We start from the raw sequence: 22,245 nt of genomic DNA, 5'->3' as shown, positions 1-22,245 counted from the left end.
TGATCTGTTGGACATGTGCCAAAAAATTCCAGGCAATTTTTTTTGACAGACTTATCAAACAGGATGAAACATGGGTCCATCACTATGATCCTGAGACTAAACTTCAGTCGATGCAATGGACGCATGTGGAGTCACCACCCCCAAAGAAGGCACGTGTCCAACCCTCTGCAGGCAAGGTCATGCTCACGGTGTTTTGGGACCAGGACAGAGTAGTGATGATGGATTTATTGGCAAAGGATACCACAATTACAGGATCGTATTATGTTCACTGCTGCGGAAATTGCGGGGACGATATCACGCTTAAGAGGCGTGGCATGCTTACCAAGGGTGTCCGTCTCCTGCAAGACAATGCTCCAGTACACAACACTCATGTTGCCCAGACAGAAGCGCGGTCCTGTGGTTATGAAATCCTTCCACATCCTCCTTACTCTCCCGACCTTGCGACCCGTGAAGATTCCGGTGTAGAATAGGTCTTCAGCAACCCATACTTGCCGTAAAAGGCGATTTGGCAGGATGTAACAATTATTTGGGATGTAAAGAAGTCGTTGTTGGAGAAGTGCTTCACACTTAAGAGAGTGAACCTCGTCTTGAATTCCATAATCTGAAGACACGGTCTCCTCTCAGCAACCCTCGCCATCGGCCTGTTTCGATGGGCAAATGATGACTCGATGTCCGGAATTGTAAAATCGGCAGGTTTGGGGAAGTAATAGAACATTTTCGAATTTTGGTAATTCTTTTAAATGTTGGTAATATAAACCTTTTCAACTTGATAAGATACATTCTCGCCACTGTTGAATAAATTGTTCTTTAAGAATTCTCTTGACCTTTGAAACCAGCCATGAAGCCATGGGTATATGAATACTTCTGACAGTCCAACATCATTTAGTATTTTTTACTGTTGCTATCCACTTAAACGATTTTGAATTTGTTTTTTATCATATATAATATAATTATGTAACACATTAGAGAACTTTTGTTGATCTGCTAAAATTTGTTAACTTATGCAAGAAGGAGATCATCTGTTTAAGTACTTTAATTTTGAGGGGATTCACTGCCAAGTTCCCCAGAAACCATACAATTGGGTCTTGAAGTCCTCAGACCAGTTACTATTTTCAAAACTTTCAATTGCATTTTCTCTATTATTTCTAAACTTTCAAAACCCCATATTTGTGAACAGAAGAGAAGGATTGGCACTACCATCTTATCAAACGCCTTCAATAGGCAATATTATGATAGGTTAACATTTCGTGCTCTTTTTATTAGGCAGTACATTGCTCCTGTCGAGTTGGCTCTTAGTGATTTTATACAAAACTTCAAATGTCTATTTCTGTGAAGATTAATATCTAAAAAAAGTGTAATTAACAACAATTTCCAGCATATTTCCCCCTCAAATTAAATTTTGAGTTGGTTGATTTGGCTGGCCCCCCTCCAAAGATGATTATTTTTTGCGTTTGAGATGTTTACATTGAGCCTTCATTGTAAGCAATATTGATTAAAAGAATCCAACGATTTTTGTAATCCAAATGTGGTATCACTAAGTAAGGCCGTATCGTCTGCATAGAGTAATACTAAAATGTGTAACCATACTTTGATGGCATTTCCTGATATAAAATCAAATAAAATCCCTTGGAATCCTTGTTTTGTTAAATAAGGTTCAAGATCATTTAAAAAATATTGAAAGCAGTAGTGCTGATACATTTTCTCCCTGATTGACACCTGATTGCCAAGGTAAATACTCCGATTGTGCGTTAATTTATTGTACCATTGATTTAATATTACTGTACATATTTTAAACTAAAGTTAGAAACTGGTCCTCAATTTATGTTTAAAGATTATTTATGAGTTCAACATTTATATTCTTGGCGTTTATGTCCGATTTATCAAGGTTGTAATGTTTAGGTTTGTTAGCGGCATCTGTATAGATGCACCGTAGACCTTTACATGTATTAATTGAACCGTGAAGATCATGGGTAGAATAGGTCGTCAGCAAACAAGGCAGGGCGGGACAACTTAGGAATGGCCAGGAGTCCGAACTTGACCACACAGAAGGAAGCGAGCTACAAAAACATGTTTTATATCATTGGAAAGATCTCGAGGAGACGAATCCCAATAATGTGTGTCCCAGTGTGTACACATGTTTACAAGCTCAAAAATTGGCTCAGAAAATGCATTACTGCAGAAATTTCTAGCAGAATTTTTTTTTTCTGCAGAAATTTCTGGCAGTATTTTTTTTTTCTACAGAAATTTCTGGCAGAATTTTTTTTTTCTACAGAAATTTCTGGCAGAATTTTATTCTGCAGTAATATTTAGCAGCATTGTTTAAATTCAGGAGAAATAAGGTTCTATCATTGGATAGTTTAATCTGGAGATGCTTTAAATGACCTTTTTCTACAGAAATTTCCGGCAGAATTTTTTTTTCTTAGGGAAATATCTGGCAGAATTTTTTTCTGCAGTAATATCAAGCATCAATCTTTGGAGAGTTTAAATTGAATTCAGCAATTGAATATATTTATCTTGGTATTATATTTACCAAATTTATCAGGAAAAGTTGACGTCACTCGAATTAAACAATGGAACAATAATATTATGTTGGCCTCATTCCTTTGTATACTAGACAGATGCAAATCCTTGAACCTTGAGCTTACCGTATAATTATCTAAATTATTATGAGAATTTCAGTGACCATCTTCAATGGCCTTTTTACGACTTTGAAGTGTACAACATTAAAGGTGAATGTGATTCTCAAAAAATAAATTTCATAATTATTCCATGGGGCCAACCAAATATATAATCCCCTGTTGAAATTCAAAGAAACAACCTACATGTGATATACTGTACTTTGAAAGTAGGGTTAACTTCAGACATGGAAAAAAAAAAAAACACAACCAAGATTTTACGATATAACTGCATGTATTGTTTCATAAATTTCATTGTGCACATCTCATCTAATATATATATATGCAATCCTCGGCAATATCTTAGCCACATAGCTTAGACAAAAAATATGTACATTTCAGCAATACTTGCTGCTCCTTCATTATTGTTCTGATACTGACGCTCGTCTTCGGTGCTTTGTCAGAGTGATCTGAAAGTAATAAAATAAATGTAAAGAATATGAGAACATAATTAAAATCACAGTGCATCTATACAATAAAAGCAAAAATAGTAACCTCATGAAGTTGGGTTGTTTCTCTGCCCACATTACACATATTCTAAGTAACGCTGACTAACCCTAATATTACACATCACAATACATATTTCAAAAGAAATGCAATATTTATTGAAATTACCTTTGATTGTTTTTGCAGTTTTTCATTGTTCTTCTCTATTGCCTCTTGAACTTTAGTTGGGAGGGTTGTCGCTTCCTTTGGGGCAGGCATGAAGGGCTTGAAGTCTGATAGCTTGGTGGTGGGTGTCCGGATGTCCCCAATCTTGAAGGAGGGCATCGCGGGTTGTTGCAGGCTTCTGTCTAAGTTCCCTTGCAAATACACTAAACAGTTGATCCAAATCTTCATGCATGTGCCCCACCATGAGAAAGAAAGTTTCACCTGAAAATAGTATTTACATCAGTATTAGCACTATGAAAACAAATCAAATTGTACAAAACTTGTTTATTTACAGAATACTGATTTGATTATTGAGAATATTGAGAGAAAAATCAATCTTATGCATTTTTCAAGTTTCAACATAGTGTGCAGATTCTTTTATACTGGGGATGAGCAATTGGACATGAAATGCTTTTGTTTCAAAACAATTCTAATGTGGTTTAAAATAATTTACATAAATTATAAAAATATTAACCACTGCTGTGATTTCAGCATTTACTTTGAATTGTATAGTATAGCCTCAAGGAATAAATACACAATACATGATATTGTATGTGGAATCATATACCAATAATTTCATTGATAACTATCTTCATGATAGCACTAAAAGTGATACCTTGGATTGCAGCGTCCACTTTTGACTGGCCGACAAAATCTTGCAGCTTTACTGGTCCTGGAAATGTCAAATAAATATTTGAACAATACATAAATTGCAACTTTAATGTAATTGGATAGTCATACAAATATAACAATTGCCAATTTCCATTCTCAGAAATCCACAATGCCTCCAAAATTAGACAAGCCTACCAGACAAACATCGAATTTATTCAACAGGCCCGTACCAAGCATTTAGCTAAGACAAAGATAAATTTCTATCCTTCTAAACGTGTGTTACAAATATAATGTACAAACAAATGTCTTGACATACATGGCACGATCCCGTTACAAAATCCCATTACATCCTTTACTAATAATACTGGACAAACTACAATAACATAACCCATATATGTGCACTGTAGATACTAAGCTCCATTGGTTTCTAAATAAGAATCTACATAACTCCCTACCAATAGGATATGTAGACAGTAATATATGTTTTGGTTTAGTTTTTTGTTTACAAAAATACTGTTGCTAGGATGTAGCAGTGAACTTATTGTTGTGTTTGTTTGCTTGTTTCTATAACAATATTCCAGCTATATGACAGCAGTCTGTAAATATTTGAGTTTGGACCAGTCCATCCAGGGACTGATATCTTGAGCATCAGGTTACGCAATTGGGATACGATGACACGCATCAACCTAGTCAGGGAGCCTGACCACCCGATCCCGTTAGTCGCCTCTTACAACAAGCATAGTTGCCTCTTATGGCAAGCATGGGTTGCTGAAGACCTTTTGTGATGCATGCCATATATATAGCTAATATTAGCAAATTCCATTCAGGAGTATACAATGAGCCACAGCGGGCAGCTAATTTTGGCTTATGGCACATGTAACTAGTACTTTGGGGGAACTTTTGTACTGAAAGTGTTGTTTCATTGGTTGCCATCAGTTACAGAGACACATGGACAAATTGACTTACTATGAAACTGGATGTAACATTTAATTAAATAACTTTGTGCAACATACTTCCTTATAATAATTATGGTTTCTTTTATTCACTGTGGCACATGAACACTCGCTCACCTGGAATGAGTGAGTGAGTTAGGTTAGATGCCGCTTTGAACAGTATTTCAGGTATATCACGGCGTGTCAACTTGATGTGGGAGGAAAGCCCAGTGTGATGTAGGTCTAAGACATTTACCACTGGTCAAACCCATGAGCATGTGTATGATGCTGAACCATGAACCGAACACCGAGGAGTAAGAAGTGAAAAACTCCCTTAATATTGGAAGAATTATTATGTCATTATAATGTGAAAAGGAACAAGTCATTATTTTTAGCAATAACAGAGTTATGGGTGAATTTCTAATTCAAGAAATTGGGGTTGTCAATCAGGTAAAGTTTCATTGTCCAGTGGTCTCTGAGAAGATTACTTGTATTGTGCAAAGAATTGCATTTTGAGAGAGTGCAAATTAAGGGCATGTAATGGTCAAAATATAAAACATTACGAAAACAGAATCTGTGATGATCCCCATTACAATCTCTACATACTGGATTTCATTAGAGCACTAAAATTACAGCACATGTATCACCTTTCAAACAGAAATGACTTAAGAAGTAATGGCCGTAAATAGCTTTATCAATATTGTTGTTATGGCATCAACACACTTGAAGTTTTGGAGAATATTTGTTCTAAATCTAAGACGGCTAAGTGGCAGTCAATTCCAATTCCATTTTTGATGAGTTGATTTCCCACAAATACTTGATGGAAATAACTTGATTCTGATTGGACAATCAGGTTATGAAATCACAATAATCCCCCTCTTATTAAAAAGGCTGTTTTGAAACGGAAACTAATATTTTATAAAGTAGTACTTTTTTACAGTCATTGTCTATAAGCATTTTAAAATATTTATATTTATAGGATACAACATGCAAAGTTTCACTACAATATTGAAAGGATGTGTGGCAATACATTTTGTGCAGAAAACCATAAAAATCTACAGAGAGAATGAATTTCAAGTTTTGAGGACAACAGAGGGCTTGACATTGGCACTTTTCATTTTCGAAATGTTACGTCATATCTTTTGTGTCACAGTGAGTGATATGTCATCCTAGTGGCTAGCTTAATTTTCTTTTGGGGTGCCCACTTCATGGTAGTTACATGCTTTCAATGCCTGACCTATGTGTAAACAAACTGTTTAAGCATATACAGCACCACTGTCGGTGATTTTGTTTGTTTGTTCACTTTCTTGTTTAACACTGCACTCCAACAATATTTCAGCTATATGACGGTGGTCTGTACAGAAGTCTGGACCAGACAATAAAGTGATTGACATCATGAACATCAATCTATGAATTGGGATATGTTGACAAGCGTCAACCATGTCAATTAGCCTTACCACCCAATCCCGTTAGTCGCCTCTTACGACAAGCATAAACACAACATGTTTTTAATGTGGAGCACGGTTACCTGTAGATTTATCCATGCTTAATTTAAGATTTGAAACCTCATTCTCTGTTTTCGTTTCCAAGTTCAATTTAGTGCAGTTTACAGGTTACCAAGAGAAACATTGAAAACACAGTATTTTATCTCCTGATATACTGAATAAAATTGGTAGCATATATATAGGTATTAATAGAGTTAGATAAAGTGACAGTAACATGGGAATGATATTAATTTCAAGTCTAAAGACACTAGTTAGTCTGAAAATGTCATGTAATATTGAAAATGTCATGTTTTAATGAAAACTTAATTTTTAAAGATTTTGATGATGCCATACAAAAAACATTCATAAACAAACATCTCACAAAACTGTGATGCAATAAGATCAGTGTCATGTATTTTCAAAATGGTATTCTATCATTAAGTATTGTGACAATGTCGTGCGCACTTAACATAAACTGTATGTTTTGGGCCATATTGTCAGTGCCCCAGCTGTAGTGTTCGGAACTGGTTGAAATTCACAACAAGAATGATGAATAAATCATACAACATTTGTCAAGATTAATCAAATTCTCTCAGATACATGTAGCCTATAGATCCTATAATTGCATCAGTGTTACAGTCGCGCTCGCATGTTGCTGTATATAAAAAAATTAAACCTTTGAGATATTAAAACAGTATTATCTCACGTAATTATTCCAAGCTGATGTAATTATTCCAACTTTTTTATTTCCAAGTGTATATTTTTAAATGATATTGAAGTTTAAACAATTGACATAAGAATCGCAAGTGTGTGGTTTTTTGTTGTTGCTTGAATGGGCAGTTAAAATAATAATGTGTGTGTGTGAGTGAGTATGGTTTAACGCCGCTTTTAGCAATATTCCAGCAATATCACAGCGGGGGACACCAGAAATGGGCTTCACACATTGTACCCATGTCGGGAATCGAACCCGGGTCTTCGGCGTGACGAGTGAACGCTTTAACCACTAGGCTACCCGACCGCCCCTAAAATAATAATGTAAAAAGTATCCAGTTGGTTATTAAATTACATTCATTTTCCCTAAACCTATATCAGCAGTTATTGCTTTTGTATGACATAAGTAGAAATAAGTTATAATGTGTATTTTTATATTAAACATGAATTACCAATAAAAACATCATATTTGGAAGGCAATCTGCCATTAATATAATGTAAGTATCTTTTAGGGATCAGCAAACAGGGCAGACAAACATTAAGGATGTGCAGGGGCAACTTAAGATTAAAGATTTCTTGAAATGTTAATGGTTATCCAAAAACTTAATAAAGCATCAATTAAACATCTCTTTTATAGCACTGCTTGTGAAAAAGAATTATTGTTGATTTGTCTCACGATTTCACTACTGAAATTTTTTTTCGTGAATATCAACTTTGTCTTTCATGCATTGTACACATGCTTCCATAAAAAAACATTTTGTATAATAGAATGTTATGTTAATCATTATCAGATTTAACTCAAGAGTTACAAATATCTATTTAGATATTTATCTAGTTTACATAACCCTTACAATGACTACTGAATTTCTTCCATTTAAAATTCTTGTTATCATAAAACTTTAAAATAGGCACGTCAAGATAAGTCGTATTCTACATCTGAAATCAATGTTAGTGACGAGACTTTAATAGACTTTTTAATGCATATTACACTGATGGACAGTCATGAACATGATTTTTTGTCCGCTTTCCTAAACTTACATTTAACCTAGCTGACAAACCCCTTGTGAAATAATAATATGAATACACTGAATGGTATGAATGACCTGACAAACATCAGACTATGTCTATTCATTGTCTTTTTCTTATGCATACTACTTTAGTATGCCAAACTCTTAAAACATGTAAACACAATATATCATATTAAAGTTAACAAGTTATGTAAAGTATGTTTTGAACTTGTGGCTAGTTCACTTACTTAATAATATTTGTATCAAAATGGATATTAAATTGAACTAAAACAGTAAAGACAAATAAACAGGCAGAGATAAAACACAACAGCAAAATGTGAGCCTTCATAAAAACAAACAGATGTGTGGATTTGAATCTCTCATAGTGCATGATCCCATCTGTATTACAACCACAATTTATGCCACGCAATTCTGTTATCGATGTGCTTTGTAATGACGATTTCGCGATTTTAAGAACGAATGATTCTGTCAAAGTACCTTAATCCTTATCCACATTCTGACTGGTGATCAATGATTCTTGTCAATGTTTTTGATAACCTTGTTACCTCAGGGAGCAAAAACATGTTATTATTTTCACAAGATTATTCCTGTTTCACAAAATTTTGGTTGAAAAACTATGTACCAAGGATGATGATTTGTGAGATTTGAGAATAGATGCCTTGAACATGAATAAATCCTAAGTTATGTTTTAAGACACTTTGTCCCCGAAAGAGTTACCAGGTACATATGATCTGACACTCCCAACCTTTCGTAAGCACAACATTCAACTTTTGGCTTTTGCATAGAGAATGGAGTCTATTCATATACGTATGTGAAGGTTTTGCCTTATTGTATCAACAAGTTATTTCAATGAAAATTAATAATGTTTAAATTGTTTGTAAATTGATGAGAAATAAGTTAGGTTTATTATGCAGATAGCAAATGTGTGCTTGGTAGTAATAATGAAACAATAGTTAAAAAAAATACATTCATTGATACTGTGTATGTGCAATAGCACTAATTACTTTCAGCATGTGATACTGTGTTATCATACACGACCATATCAGACAACCCATTCACCTGTAATCAGACAACCCATTCACCTGTAATCAGACGTGACACACCTGCTTGTGGGGCCCCTTCACGTTCTTATTACATAGGAATTAGCAATCAATGCTGTCAACCTATTTGTATGTTATGATTACTGCTCCTATGACAATATGACATATCGTTTTATAATAAAAATGTATGATGCATGTTTGGGTAACCTAAAATATACAGTTGTGACTCATCACTAACATAGCCCCACACGCACCAGAAAACATTGGATCAACGATAAAGTTGTGAGTCTTGAATGAGTGAGTTTGGTTTAACACCGCTTTTAACAGTATTCCAGTTATATCGTGGCGTGTCAGCTTAATGTGGGAGGAAAGCCACGAGCACAGATATGGTGCTGACAACCTAGAAACATTGGACGAACCGGGATTCAAACCATAGGTTTCTGGCGTGCCCTAGGGACACAACTTTGCACGGTGAATTGCAATGCCTTAGACTACTGGTAGTGTCTGTATATAATTAGTATCAGGTCTTATCCATAATACTCCTTGTCAAACCCTTACGTTTATTGAATTTTGTTTTCATGCTAAATTCGGTTCCATTTTGAAGGTCACTTTTACATGTATCCAGTTGGAAACAGCAATTATTAATAAAGATCTTGCATTATTCCAGGGCTTTTAGAAATTCGATATCGACATGTCCTATAAAAAACAAAGAAAGGATTCTATCACTAGGATCACTCGACAGTGTGTCTCGTAAACTTGCCTAGCCCTACGCCTACTGTGTAAGCACCACAGAGTAGCCCGAGCCACCCACCAACTCACACCCTAATTAAGTCATGGCCTTGCCGGCAACGAGGGCAACACTTACCTGGTATACTACGTACGTAACACCAATATAATGTCACGTGAAGCCATATATAGGCTACACAATCCGCGTACTTTCACAGAGCCCTGGCTCTTCGGCTCTTCCTTTCCTAGCTCATGTTGAAATTTTGATAAAAAATCATGCATCGTGCTTAGATTCCGAAACGAAATTTAAATTGGCAACACCACCGGTGATGGTAAAAACACCCAGCGAAACGCAAGACCGATGGAGTACCTCACCCCTACATTCGCCTGACATGTTTATTTTCGCGTTCGTAGCTCAACTCTATCTTATATTGCTGATGCAATAAATGAACTATATTTAACCATATTGCACATAAACATTACTTACCAATTTCAGTGCTTTTCTTTTTGGGCAGATTTCTTGAAGAAAGGTGTCTGTCTTGACTGTTGATGAGGTTTGTAATATCTGTAATGGGTAGCAACATGTTCGATGAATATGTTCATAAAGAAACCATGATACAAACAGAAGGCCAACGTTATTCAAGATATATACAGTGTTTGGTGTACAAAAATAGAATAAAATGCTTCTTACCCATGATAACGTTGTTGAAGCAGAGCTGGTGAACCCTGCTTAGGCATCCAGAGCTTCTCACTGCGACCAAAACTTGGGTTTTCGATGTGATTTACCTACTTGTTGAATAGTTATCGTTTGACCGCCTGACTGAACGTTCTCGAAGATTTAACGATACGTAATTAGGGTTAAACTTACTTACTTTGGAGATTTAACGTGCGCTTTTCGACTGATGCGTATTTCGCACACGGTAGGGTTAAATCTTTATACACCATTTTTATGGTCGGGCGTCCACGGCTGATTGGTTTTGCAAATCAAACACAAGGGTGTATATCACGCCCCCTTGAGTGTTCACTGGGTGGTCACGTAGTCTGTTGTAAGGTTTGGCACCAGCATCTCAGGTTACAATTTGATATCAATTCAAGTAATCCACTGATAATGTACATAGGTAGTTATCCTAATTACATTTAGTTTTGTCCGACAAGGAGCGAGTTTACTCTTTTTTTAGACATAGACTTTGTAACAGGCTCTTCCCCTGGAAAAACATATATTGTAAATAAATATTTTGCCGTTTCCATCAACCTTAACACGTGATGTTCTATAACTGTTGTCTTGTACACTATCCATAGTGTAAGTCAGCTCGAGGAATTTTCATATAGTATTATCATTAATCAACATATCCTATGCAACAGTTATGTTGCTATCCGGACAAAACTATTTCAACATTCTATATTGTATCGCAAATGTAAACGAATAGTTTTTATTATAAATACAAACCTACATGTTAAGCGGTAATACCAATCACGCATTAAATAACATATATGAACAACTGTCGGATTATAAAGTCTCACGTCGGTTCCTCCGTGCAACTTCATGCCTGACTTACATTCATATTGTTCTTTCAACACACTTACGCTTCTCCAAATTTAGAAAGAAGCTGTGTACACAGTGTTCTTGCGAGTTACATTTACGCGTCCGGTTTGGCGGCAACTTCAAAGAGTGGACAAATGGTTGCTCCTTCAGGTAGCTATAATTACCCTCTCTATAATGCAATATCGTATTATCCATTTGTAATGAATGATAGTAACACTTGATTGGATTGGATTCAGTTAAATCTACATTTCTCAGGGTCTCTAACATCGAGATTTGAAATATCTTTCATGTAAATACCTTCTTTGTCTTGTGACTTGTATATATTCGTGTATATTCAGAATAGTACCTTCGCATTCCTGAAAAGTCTTTGCACAATGGCACAAGCAACGTGGTCTCTTTCTGTGAAAAATAGCACTCTTTATTTCAGCCACAGCAAAGATCCCGAACCACGCGCAGTCAGCAATGTTACGTCTGGTTACCGTCTTGCAGTTACGATACAGGTAAGTCGTCAAAATATGTATTGTTTTATTTCTGGATACGCCGACCCTAGAACGTGGAAATATACAATTTAAATGTGTGGCTTTGCTGACATGCGAAACGCGTTTTGTAAGAGTCTAAGTGTAGCGTATTTATTTCTACCAATTTTGATAAAAGATACGCAAACAAACTAATCTGAAAAGGAGATAGATCCATCTCCTGTGGTTTTATTATGTCTTGTATACTGTCTACGTGTTGTTGCTGTATGGCGACACTTGTTGTGTTTGTGTAGCTGTATGAATTTGCCTGTGGTGATCGGTGAAAGTGAAAACACGGTTACCAATCCATGCAGTATTTAAATAATTTACATGCGAGCTACTCTGTTATTTATAACGTTCGAATTATTTCGATAAAAATAACTATTAAGACCTGATGTTTATGAATATAACAAATTTGTATTAATGTTTTCCTAAAATCAACACATATCCATCAAAGCTGGTGCTGGGGGGGGGGACGATTTGGAATACCCACGCGATGCATATTGTACGTGCTGTGCCGCCAGACTTCCTGCCAACAAGGCAATTAAATTTTCTCGGGTATTGTCACTTCATACGGTGATACATTGTCTCGCGCGCGTGGTCGAAGGGTATTCTTTATCAGCGCCACCTTTATCATGCCATGTGATCGTTTTGTTAATTACACTGTATGTTACGGTTTCGCCGATCCTCAACTTTCAAAGCCTCCAATAAAATTTATGTGATCATTATCTTATCCTTATTCCGACTTGTCCTCTCCCCCCCCCCCCCCCCCCCCTCCCCATGCACACACACACACTCCAAAAGCAAATTCACTGAGGCTTGACCAATACCAATTAACAGTTGTCAGTTAAACAGTTCGCATCTAGTATGTTATTGTATATATTGAAAACCGTGAGCGTGCTACTGTGGGGAGGGGGGAGGGTTTAGGGAGGGTGTTGGTTCTTCACCTGGTCACTCATCAATCAGACTGTATACGGTATACTTCAATAATGATAAAATATCATTAGTCCCTGGGGTGGCCGAGTTACTTTTCTTTTCGTTTGTCGATTCATATTTTGGAAAATCAAAGGGGAACCACTCCAGCTTATGCAGCACACACATTTGGGAAGGTGGCTTCAATCATTAATAATAATATTTCTATCATGGCTTCACACTCGTTCCGAACTTTTTTAAGATCGGACACCAGGTTATGCTGTCGGAAATTCAAGACATTTCTTTATTTTCTTGAGTAGAGACAGGCCTATCGGAAATTCGAAATTGAACAGCAACGCCAAATATACATTCCGGCGCAGTGATCAGCTGGTGTCAGTGGTGAGGAGCATCCTAGTCCTGTACCAGGCTGGCCGCATGGCGCTCTGGGTGGTTTGTGCATTATGTATATCATGACAAGTTCAGTCCCTCGTGTTATTTAATGCCACACTTGGCAATATTCAAGCCATTTGAAGACAGCCTGGTCCGGTGATTGTTGTTATGAGCAACAATCCATGCCACCATGCCATGACACTGTCAACATGGGTTGCTGTGGACCAATTCTAACCTGAAATTCCCCAGTTCAGTAGCATAAGAGCCCTATCTTCTCCTACAAAATAAGAGATATATGATAAGGACCTCTGTATTTGTTGCATTGTCTTGTTTACAGGTTTATGCATTCAATGATGATGACCAGGACCTACAAGTGACCCTAGTTCAGGTGAGTTACAACAATTCATACTCAATGAAAATGAACCATGTCACCTCATATGAGCTAATACTTTTACTTTATGTTTGGGGCTTATCAGGGACAATTACTTAATTATTTCATCTTGGTCATGAGGCCATTAGCGGTGACATGATGACAACAGCAACCTACATGACATGTACAGGCTCCTAATATTGGATGAGCAATGAAGCCCAGTTGCTGATTCTTTGAGTGGATAGTCTGAACTAGGCATTTTATTTATCCTCAGAAAAAATGTCATTTATATATAATGTACATTTTTCAACCGAATTAGTTTGACGTTGACATTATGTTGCAGGGGTTACTCCATGAGGAATCAGCACAGGAATGTCATGAGGTTAGTAAAGCAGAAACAGAAACCCAGATAGCCCACCTGTACCTGTAAAGTTTGCATACTGTTGTTACCGGGGACACATGTGGCCTATTCATCTATGGCGCCGCAATTCGCTGTACAGAGTTGCATCCCCTGGGCACACCAGAAGCCTATGATTGTGGGTTTTGCCCCGGTTCTAGGTTTGTCAGCACCATACCAGTGCTCGTGGGTTTCACAGAAGTGGTAAACGTCTGAGACCTGCATCACTTCGGGGTTTCCTCCCACATTAAACTGACACGCCGCGATATACATGTAACTGTAATACTGTTAAAAGCGGTGTTAAACTCACTAACTTCTTTATGACCGTATACTTAATCTTGCCCTAGGCTTAAAATGCCAGAAGTTTATAAAGCTATTTTGACCCAATATTCAGCAGTTTTCTTTTTGCATGTATCTGCATATACTTAATGTGAAGTGAAGTGTGTTAATTGTTTGAGAAGTTCAACTGACTAGTGAGTAACATATTTTGGAACCATACACCCATATGATATGTTTCTTTTATTAGAATCTACCCATCATGGAATGCCAGGATCTTCCAGTAAGTACTTTGTCAGATTTGATACTACTTTAACCTCATTTTACAGTGCATATTAAACATTGTGTGTACACATGGTTTGTTATTCTTAATTATACTAAAATATTACTACATGTATGTAACTGAAAGTTATTATGATCCACATGATCAAATAAGCTATTTTGAATACCTATGATAAGAGAAGTATGCAATTTATGTAACTTTATGTACCTACTAGGGTATTTTTTCGAAAAACTACTATTTTCAGGTGATACATTACAAAGGAAGAGCACCACAAAAGAGTTGAAAGGTAATTATACTTTAATCATTTCATGAACAACATACCGGTATATTAAATAAATTACTATATTAGCTTGAAAAGTAATGTTATTGCTGTGATGGTAAGGCTCAGTGACTGCATGTCTTGAATATGAATATAATGTTGTTTTTGGTAATAGTTATTTTTTTAACACAAATAAATGCTCTCACTGCAATGTTCCTCAATCTATCTGTCAGTTATAAAACTTCCGTTTGTCATCTTCTCTGAACTAAGTGCCAGGTCATAGAAAAGGAATATCAATGTCAAATACATGTCAGGCAGACTGATCAAGCACCTGATTGTTTGTTTTGGTGTAGACTACATTTTAAGTACCAATTCTATAAAAAGGACCCATTTTAGGATCTTTTTATGACCTTTTATGCTTCTAATTAATCTGACCTATTATTTTCAGGCATCTAAGATTGTGCAAACTGAGAAAATGGTAAGTTAATATATATGTAACTGATTTATAGTTAATTGACTAAACCCTAATATGTTAAAAATGGTAGATAGTTCCTGATATATGTAAACCAACTGTTTGATTCTCTTTCAGGTTGAGACATACTTGCAAAGAAGGCGGCACAATAAAAAGGTGAGCAGATTGTAGAAATAATGGGCAGTAACTGACATGTTCATATGCTAGTGTATATATGTATGTGGATTTTCAAGGGCCATGGACACTGTTGCTGTGCATGCCTATAACTGAAATTGATGACTCACCCTGATTATGATCCTTGGCAACATTACTATCCACATGGGTTTCATTCAGATTAGAGCTAATGATTCACTGTCTTATCCAAATGATAATCACCACATTTCCTATAGCAAGATCAGTATTGTGAAAAACTGGAAATTAACACAGGCAATGGTACAGGCACTGTGTTAATACAATGTGGATTGTATTTGTGTATCTTTCTTCCCTTATTTGGCTTATTTGTCATACAGCATCTGGTATAAGATATGAATTATCAGTATCCAGTTCAAACAATCTGATATGCCCTTGCTTTAAATTGTTAAAATATAAATTGAAAACTTCAAAATAGAATATACAGAAATGACTGAATCCTCTTTCTCCACTTAGTACCATGCTTTAATATAAACACATATAACACTGATTTTGTCCATAGATGTCCCCCTGCAAATTCAATGTTGGCATGATTGTGGAGGCATTGAGGAGGATGGCTTTTGGTATGTAATTACTGTTTGCATTGTTGAAGGAAATTTCATATATTGAATTGTTTTCATCACGTTTCACACAAGTATTTTTTTATGATTATGTTCAGATTGCAACGATTTGCTAAGATACTGATGGATCATGATCTTCCTTATGTATCAATATTTATTATTTCATATCAATTAATTGCTTTAACTCTCCTGACTGAAAATCAATTGTCTGTCCCCCTTTTTCATACTAGGCATTTCATCTGAACTTTTTAGCTCTTTGAAACAGAAACTTTGCTTGAAGGATCACACTTTTTGTGACTCTTGAAATTGCTCACATAAATGCATTGCGGCAGTAGTGAAAATGACATTTGTGTTCATTACGGAACCATTTCTGGAGTTTATGCTGAATAACATATGTCCTTTCTGTCTGATGATTCCCATCTGTTACCCAGCTACAACCTATGCCAAGTAACTCCAGTTTTCATCTCTTTCGAAACCTCTGGGTTCTAAGCTGACATTTTATGTGATGACATGCAGATTAACACATGTTAGTAGCATCTGAGTAGTATGATTCTTATAATTTGATGTTCTTTTGAAGTCCAGTTCATGCTTATAGTTACTGAAAAGAACTTGTTATTGTATTATCGAAATTAGGGAGACATGTGATAGCAGTTAAATGTTTTCTGACAGGAAGTGCATAGTGGTTTGAGTTGGTTGGTTTGACTTATTGTTTTTAAAAGAACTTCTATACACTTTGTATTCCAGTAGTGTTGTGTTTTCCATCTGCTAATAATAGATTCTGGGAAAATGTCAGTGGGGCAAAAGTTATTTACAGAACAGTGAAAATGGAAATTCATGTTATCCTTCATTTTCTGCCTCAATCATGATTTATTTTTTATCTTTATAAAACAAATACAGGTATAAAGCCAAAATATTATCGGTCCAAAAGGAGAAAGTGAACCTACATTGGACTGGCTACAACTTAGACGAGTGGCTATCAACAAACAAGATTAGGTTAGAGGTAAGCAGAATACAAAGATAGAGCATAAACATAATCAGTTATAAAAGTTTTCACACAGATTACAACATGATTAATGATTTTCATACCATCAATAATTTCTTACATTGTCAATCCCTGGCCTCGTCATACCAAAAGACGTTAAAAGATGGTACTTGTTGTTACCCTGTCTCGCGCTCTGCATTAGGGAGCTAAAACAGGGACTAGTCAGCTTGGAGTCATGTACTGTGTACTGAGTAGGGTATTCATGTTAAACTGCGGAATGGTATTTTAGTGGGCTAGAATCAGTCCGGACTAGTACAAGCAGCCACACACACACACACACACACACACACACACACACACACGTGTGCATGCACGCCGCCATATATGTGCACTAATCTTGGACACGACGTTAAACCCAATTTCAACTCACCTCACCTCTCTTACATTGTTCATGTGGCTAAGGCATGTGGAATGTGTTTATTACTGAAATGAAAAGCATTTTAATGTTTTTTCATATCTTTTCAGAATATATGCACATAGGTTTCAATGACCAGACGAAAAAAAGAATTCATTTCAAGTATGTTGAGAAGAAAACGTAAGTAAAGTAGACTATTTACATTCATTATACGTCTTATGCCGTAGGCTCTATTGTAAACTCTAGGCTGCATATAGGCTATATTAGACAATATGGATCCACTCATCTATACAGCTATTTTCTTCTGTGATAGGACCCATAGCTGGAAACATCGCCTCACCCATGAGACATAGTGCAAAGTCGCCCAAGGACATGTCTTGTAATATAGCATGTGAATAAATATGTTTTTGAAAGATCTCACGAAATTAGTTTTATTTTTTGTGCTTGTAATCATGTGAACTAAAACTTTTTTTGGGGGAAAAAGGTCATTTAAAGCAACTCCAGATTAAACTATCCAATGATTGAACCTTATTTCTCCTGAATTTAAACAATCCTGCTAAATATTACTGCAGAAAAAATTCTGCCAGAAATTTCTGTAGAAAAAAAAAAATTCTGCCAGAAATTTCTGTAGAAAAAAAAAATACTGCCAGAAATTTCTGCAGAAAAAAAAAAATTCTGCTAGAAATTTCTGCAGTAATGCATTTTCTCAGCCAATTTTTGAGCTTGTAAACATGTGTACACACTGGGACACACATTATTGGGATTCGTCTCCTCGAGATCTTTCCAATGATATAAAACATGTTTTTGTAGCTCGCTTCCTTCTGTGTGGTCAAGTTCGGACTCCTGGCCATTCCTAAGTTGTCCCGCCCTGCCTTAAACCCTCGCTTCCCGTAAAAGGCGACCATGCTTGTCGTAAAAGGCGACTGACGGGATTGGGTGGTCAGAGTCTCTGACTTGGTTGATGCATGTCATCGTATACCAAGTGCGTGGATCGATGTTCATGCTGTCAATTACTGGATAGTCTGGTCCAGACTCGATTATTTACAGACCGCCGTCATATAACTGGAGTATTGCCGAGGTGTATGCAAATCACCGCCGTGTGAATGTCGAGTTGTGTACCAACCAGTTGTATCATGTGAATGTCCCAAAGCTCGGGTCACTTGGAGAGAATTTGATGTGGATAAGGACAATGTAATAATTACAGGTTTGACTGCGCCTAATGTAAAGATGAGTGGGCAGTGCACGTCTGAGTAGAGAGGTGAAAGGCACATTTGTGATACAATAACATAATCGATAACACTTTTATCTTTACATGTTGTTTTACCTGTCATTTTATCATTTCCTAGCCTGCCATTAAAATAAAAGATTTATTTTTTTACAGATTTCAATAAGTTTAAAGCCAAAAATTTATGTTCTTGTTTTGTCCTGTGTTTTCTACTGCTCTCACGCGTGGCAACCAAAATTCATGGAACACAGATTCAGGGTTAAGTTCTGATTTCATTTCATCAATATCTAAATTAAATTCTTCAATTATGTATTCGTCAAGAATTTCGTACTCGCATAGATTATATGTCCAGACATTAAAGTCTCCAATTAAAATGACTTTGTGTGAAGACACCGTTCAATACTCTCTCCCTGTAGATGCGTTCTACATGTACATACAATTTACAAATGATATATTGACTAGGTCCTAGCTTGCAATCCAGAATTCTAAGAACTTATGGTTGCGGTTGCGTCATGACTTCATCTGAGGCAAAGATTTTCCCTTTGTGCGAACACCTGGCATCATCATTGAATTTCAGTAATCCATTTATATATATATAATTTGGTTACCTATTGCGCCAAATGGAATCTGTTTTGTTGGAGAATCGAAACAGTTATTCTCTAGCATGGGCGTTTCATATTTCTACAACAATGGCTGTCTACGAGTTGAGTATTAGATCATTACAGCATCTGGTGTCACAAAGCACAAATTAATATGTTTATGCCTGTAATGTCTTTGACATGGCAATTTGACGCCCGGGACCACACATTTCAGCTAGAGGTAAGCTAATGCTGTTGAAATTATAGTTTATTCAGGAAACAATAGTTAAAATTAGTTACCTGAACAGACAACTAAATATTTTTATAATACCCCCGACAAAATGTCGGGGGTATATAGTTACACCAAGATTCCGTCCGTCCGTCCGTCCGTCCGTCCGAAAACTTTGTCCGCGCGATTTCTCTTAAACTATGCAGTGGATTCATTCCAAACTTAGTATATATAATCTGTGTCATATGGAGGGGTGCAGTCAAAAGAAAAAAAATGTTTTTATTAATTTTCCATTTTTTTATGAATTTTTCAAACCCTAATGTCCATCTGAAGACTTTGTCCGCGCGGTTTCTCTTAAACTATTCAGTGGATTCATCTCAAACTTAGTACATATAATCTGTTTCATATGGAGGGGTGCAGTCAAAAGAAAAAAAAATGTTTTTATTAGTTTTCCATTTTTTTATGAATTTTTCAAACCCTAACGTCCGTCCGAAAACTTTGTCCGCGCGATTTCTCTTAAACTTTTCAGTGGATTCATCTCAAACTTACTACATATAATCTGTGTCATATGCAAGGGTGCAGTCAAAAGAATAAAAATGTTTTTATTATTTTTCCATTTTTTTAATGAATTTTTCAAACCCTAACGTCCGTTCGAAAATTTTGTCCGCGCAGTTTCTCTGAAACTATTCAGTGGATTCATCTCAAACTTAGTACACATAATCTGTGTCATATGGAAGGATGCAGTCTAAAGAAAACAATTGTTTTTGTTAATTTTCCATTTGTTTATGAATTTTTCAAACCCTAGGCTAACCCTATCCTAGCTATTTGATTTGTAACTACTGACACACTAGGCGGGTCGGGGGTATTAGTGAGCCACGCTCACTTTTGAACTTGTTTCCCTTTAAAACAAGACGTGTTTTAACACACACAAGTCCTTATCAAACCAAAGTCATACTTGCTTTGAGAGCCAGACGCGAATGGGTTTTAAATGGTCCCGTCATATATACATGTAACATAGAAAAATGTTATGTGCATTACTGTGGGGAATTGAATATGATATGTAAATAATGAACGTGTTTATCGAGTAAGTACTATATTCTATAAATAGTTATCTTTAATGTTAGGAGGGTTACTTTAAAAAGTAGATTATTAAATCTGAATGAATGAATATAATGAATTGATATTTCAGAATATTTTATTTGGTAACTGGGAAGAATCCGGGAAGAATCTGTACCGGTATAAAATCTCCGGGGGGAGAATTTGTTCAGCCATGCTAATTAAGCCACTCCTCCTCATTACCTCTTTAAGATTCGCTTGGTTTGAGACAAACACGTATCACTTTTGTTCTAGCGCAACAGTTCCAAGTTTCCATTTTCACCGCCCTCGTATTGAACCCGAAACTGGCTGCAAAATTCCTGACAAACAAATCTATTACTATTTTTCATGATACTTGTACTATAAAATAAATGTACTTCCAAAAAGGGCAAGGGCCTTTGTCTAATTCTAGAAAAGCCAAATGCTACTCAACTTTAACAACTTTTATAGTAGCTTAACCTTCTCTTTTTAATGTATAGTTACGTACGTTTGGAATAACTCTCGATTTAGTTGTATCTCACAAGATTAATTAAAGATAAGATAAAATAGCATAAAGCTTTGCTTTTTACCCGCAAGGAATTTTAGTTACGCCAGAGTGATGCATAACAGGAACAAATAAATTGTAAATAGGAACAATAACGTGCTTTTAACATAAGGTGACAGATAAGACAAATAATTCAAAGAATAATACAAAAAAATACAAAAGAATTTTTAAAACTGATGATGTAGAACGCAAACCAATCTCCACAATGACGAGTTAAGAGGAAAATGTTAACAGGAATACAAGACATATAAGATCTTTTGGATTTAAATAGGGGAACATGTATACACGTCCTAAAGGTAAAAGCGGATAACAATGATAATACAATTAAGAAAGACCATGTACAATTTTACCAGCTAAGCTAGAAATCTTTTTGGCGTACAGCTAATCTATGGATTTGAACTGCCATCCTTAGATTTTGCCTGCCAAATTCATGAATTTCTTCAGTTTGGTTTTGTTCTGTGCCGAAATGGGTTCAAACCAGCATTGAATACAGGAGATTAGAAAGGAATTAATGATTAAAAGTTTTCAGTTTTCTTAAAAAGTAAAGGCATGCTTGCCCCTTTTGCAAACATCTGGTGCCATTACTCATTTTTAGTGATCCATTCACATATTTCTTACCAAGATTCCACATGACCCTTTCACATCAAATGGGATTTGTTTCGTCAGATAATAGAAACTTGTTAATCTCTGACATTGACACTTTGTATATATTTGGTATCGACACCAATGACTAGAACAATCAAACCTTTCACACTTGTATAAATAGTGTAGGTACATGTATAGAGTTAGAACAATCCAACCAAGTAATCAACACTCTGTATCAAATCAAGCGAATGTTCATGATGTAGTCGGAATCGGACAATCGACTCCACTATTGACAGGTATTTCGTATAATTGGAAAGGGTTTAATATTTCAATCACTATACATGGCACATATACGGTCATATTAGTAAAATGTCTATCGCAATACTGCACTGAACCTTCTAAACTTCAGTGAGTGAGTTGGGTTTAACGCCGCTTTTAACAGTATTCCAGTTATATCACGGCGTGTCAACTTAATGTGGGAGGAGAGCCCGAAGTGATGCAGGTCTCAGACGTTTACCACTTCGGTGAAACCCTCGAGCACGGGTATGGTGCTGACAAACCTAGAAA

General features: G+C 36.1%; 1 protein-coding gene and 1 long non-coding RNA gene across 2 annotated transcripts; one reads left to right on the top strand and one right to left on the bottom strand.

Annotated features, from left to right (window-relative positions):
• Window positions 1-2,917: 2,917 nt before the first annotated feature.
• LOC139472862 (uncharacterized) lies at window positions 2,918-10,683 on the bottom strand. Its single transcript, XM_071255328.1, has 5 exons — window positions 10,551-10,683; window positions 10,347-10,424; window positions 3,943-3,999; window positions 3,291-3,548; window positions 2,918-3,085 (listed from the first exon to the last, which is right to left on the bottom strand). The coding sequence occupies exons 1-4, from the start codon at window positions 10,552-10,554 to the stop codon at window positions 3,343-3,345; spliced, it is 345 nt and encodes a 114-aa protein (XP_071111429.1). The 5' UTR covers window positions 10,555-10,683; the 3' UTR covers window positions 2,918-3,085; window positions 3,291-3,342.
• A 3,793-nt stretch (window positions 10,684-14,476) lies between these two features.
• On the top strand, window positions 14,477-17,011 carry LOC139472887 (uncharacterized). Its single transcript, XR_011653910.1, has 6 exons — window positions 14,477-14,545; window positions 14,790-14,831; window positions 15,253-15,282; window positions 15,394-15,432; window positions 15,968-16,028; window positions 16,923-17,011. It is a non-coding gene; the product is annotated as an uncharacterized lncRNA (long non-coding RNA).
• The last annotated feature ends 5,234 nt before the right edge of the window (window positions 17,012-22,245 follow it).

This window comes from Haliotis cracherodii, unplaced genomic scaffold (assembly GCF_022045235.1).
Source record: "Haliotis cracherodii isolate W230 unplaced genomic scaffold, xgHalCrac1.p SCAF_25, whole genome shotgun sequence".
NCBI classification, from domain to species: domain Eukaryota; kingdom Metazoa; phylum Mollusca; class Gastropoda; order Lepetellida; family Haliotidae; genus Haliotis; species Haliotis cracherodii.
This window is presented reverse-complemented; position numbering and strand designations above follow the sequence as displayed.

Bases quoted from the DNA above. Each gene is read 5' to 3' on its own strand.
- LOC139472862 (XM_071255328.1), bottom strand. The intron at 4,000-10,346 runs GTAAGTAATGTT...TGACATTTCCAG, and splicing joins AAAGAAAAGCACTGAAATTG to GACCAGTAAAGCTGCAAGAT. The intron at 3,549-3,942 runs GTATCACTTTTA...TACTATTTTCAG, and splicing joins AGTGGACGCTGCAATCCAAG to GTGAAACTTTCTTTCTCATG.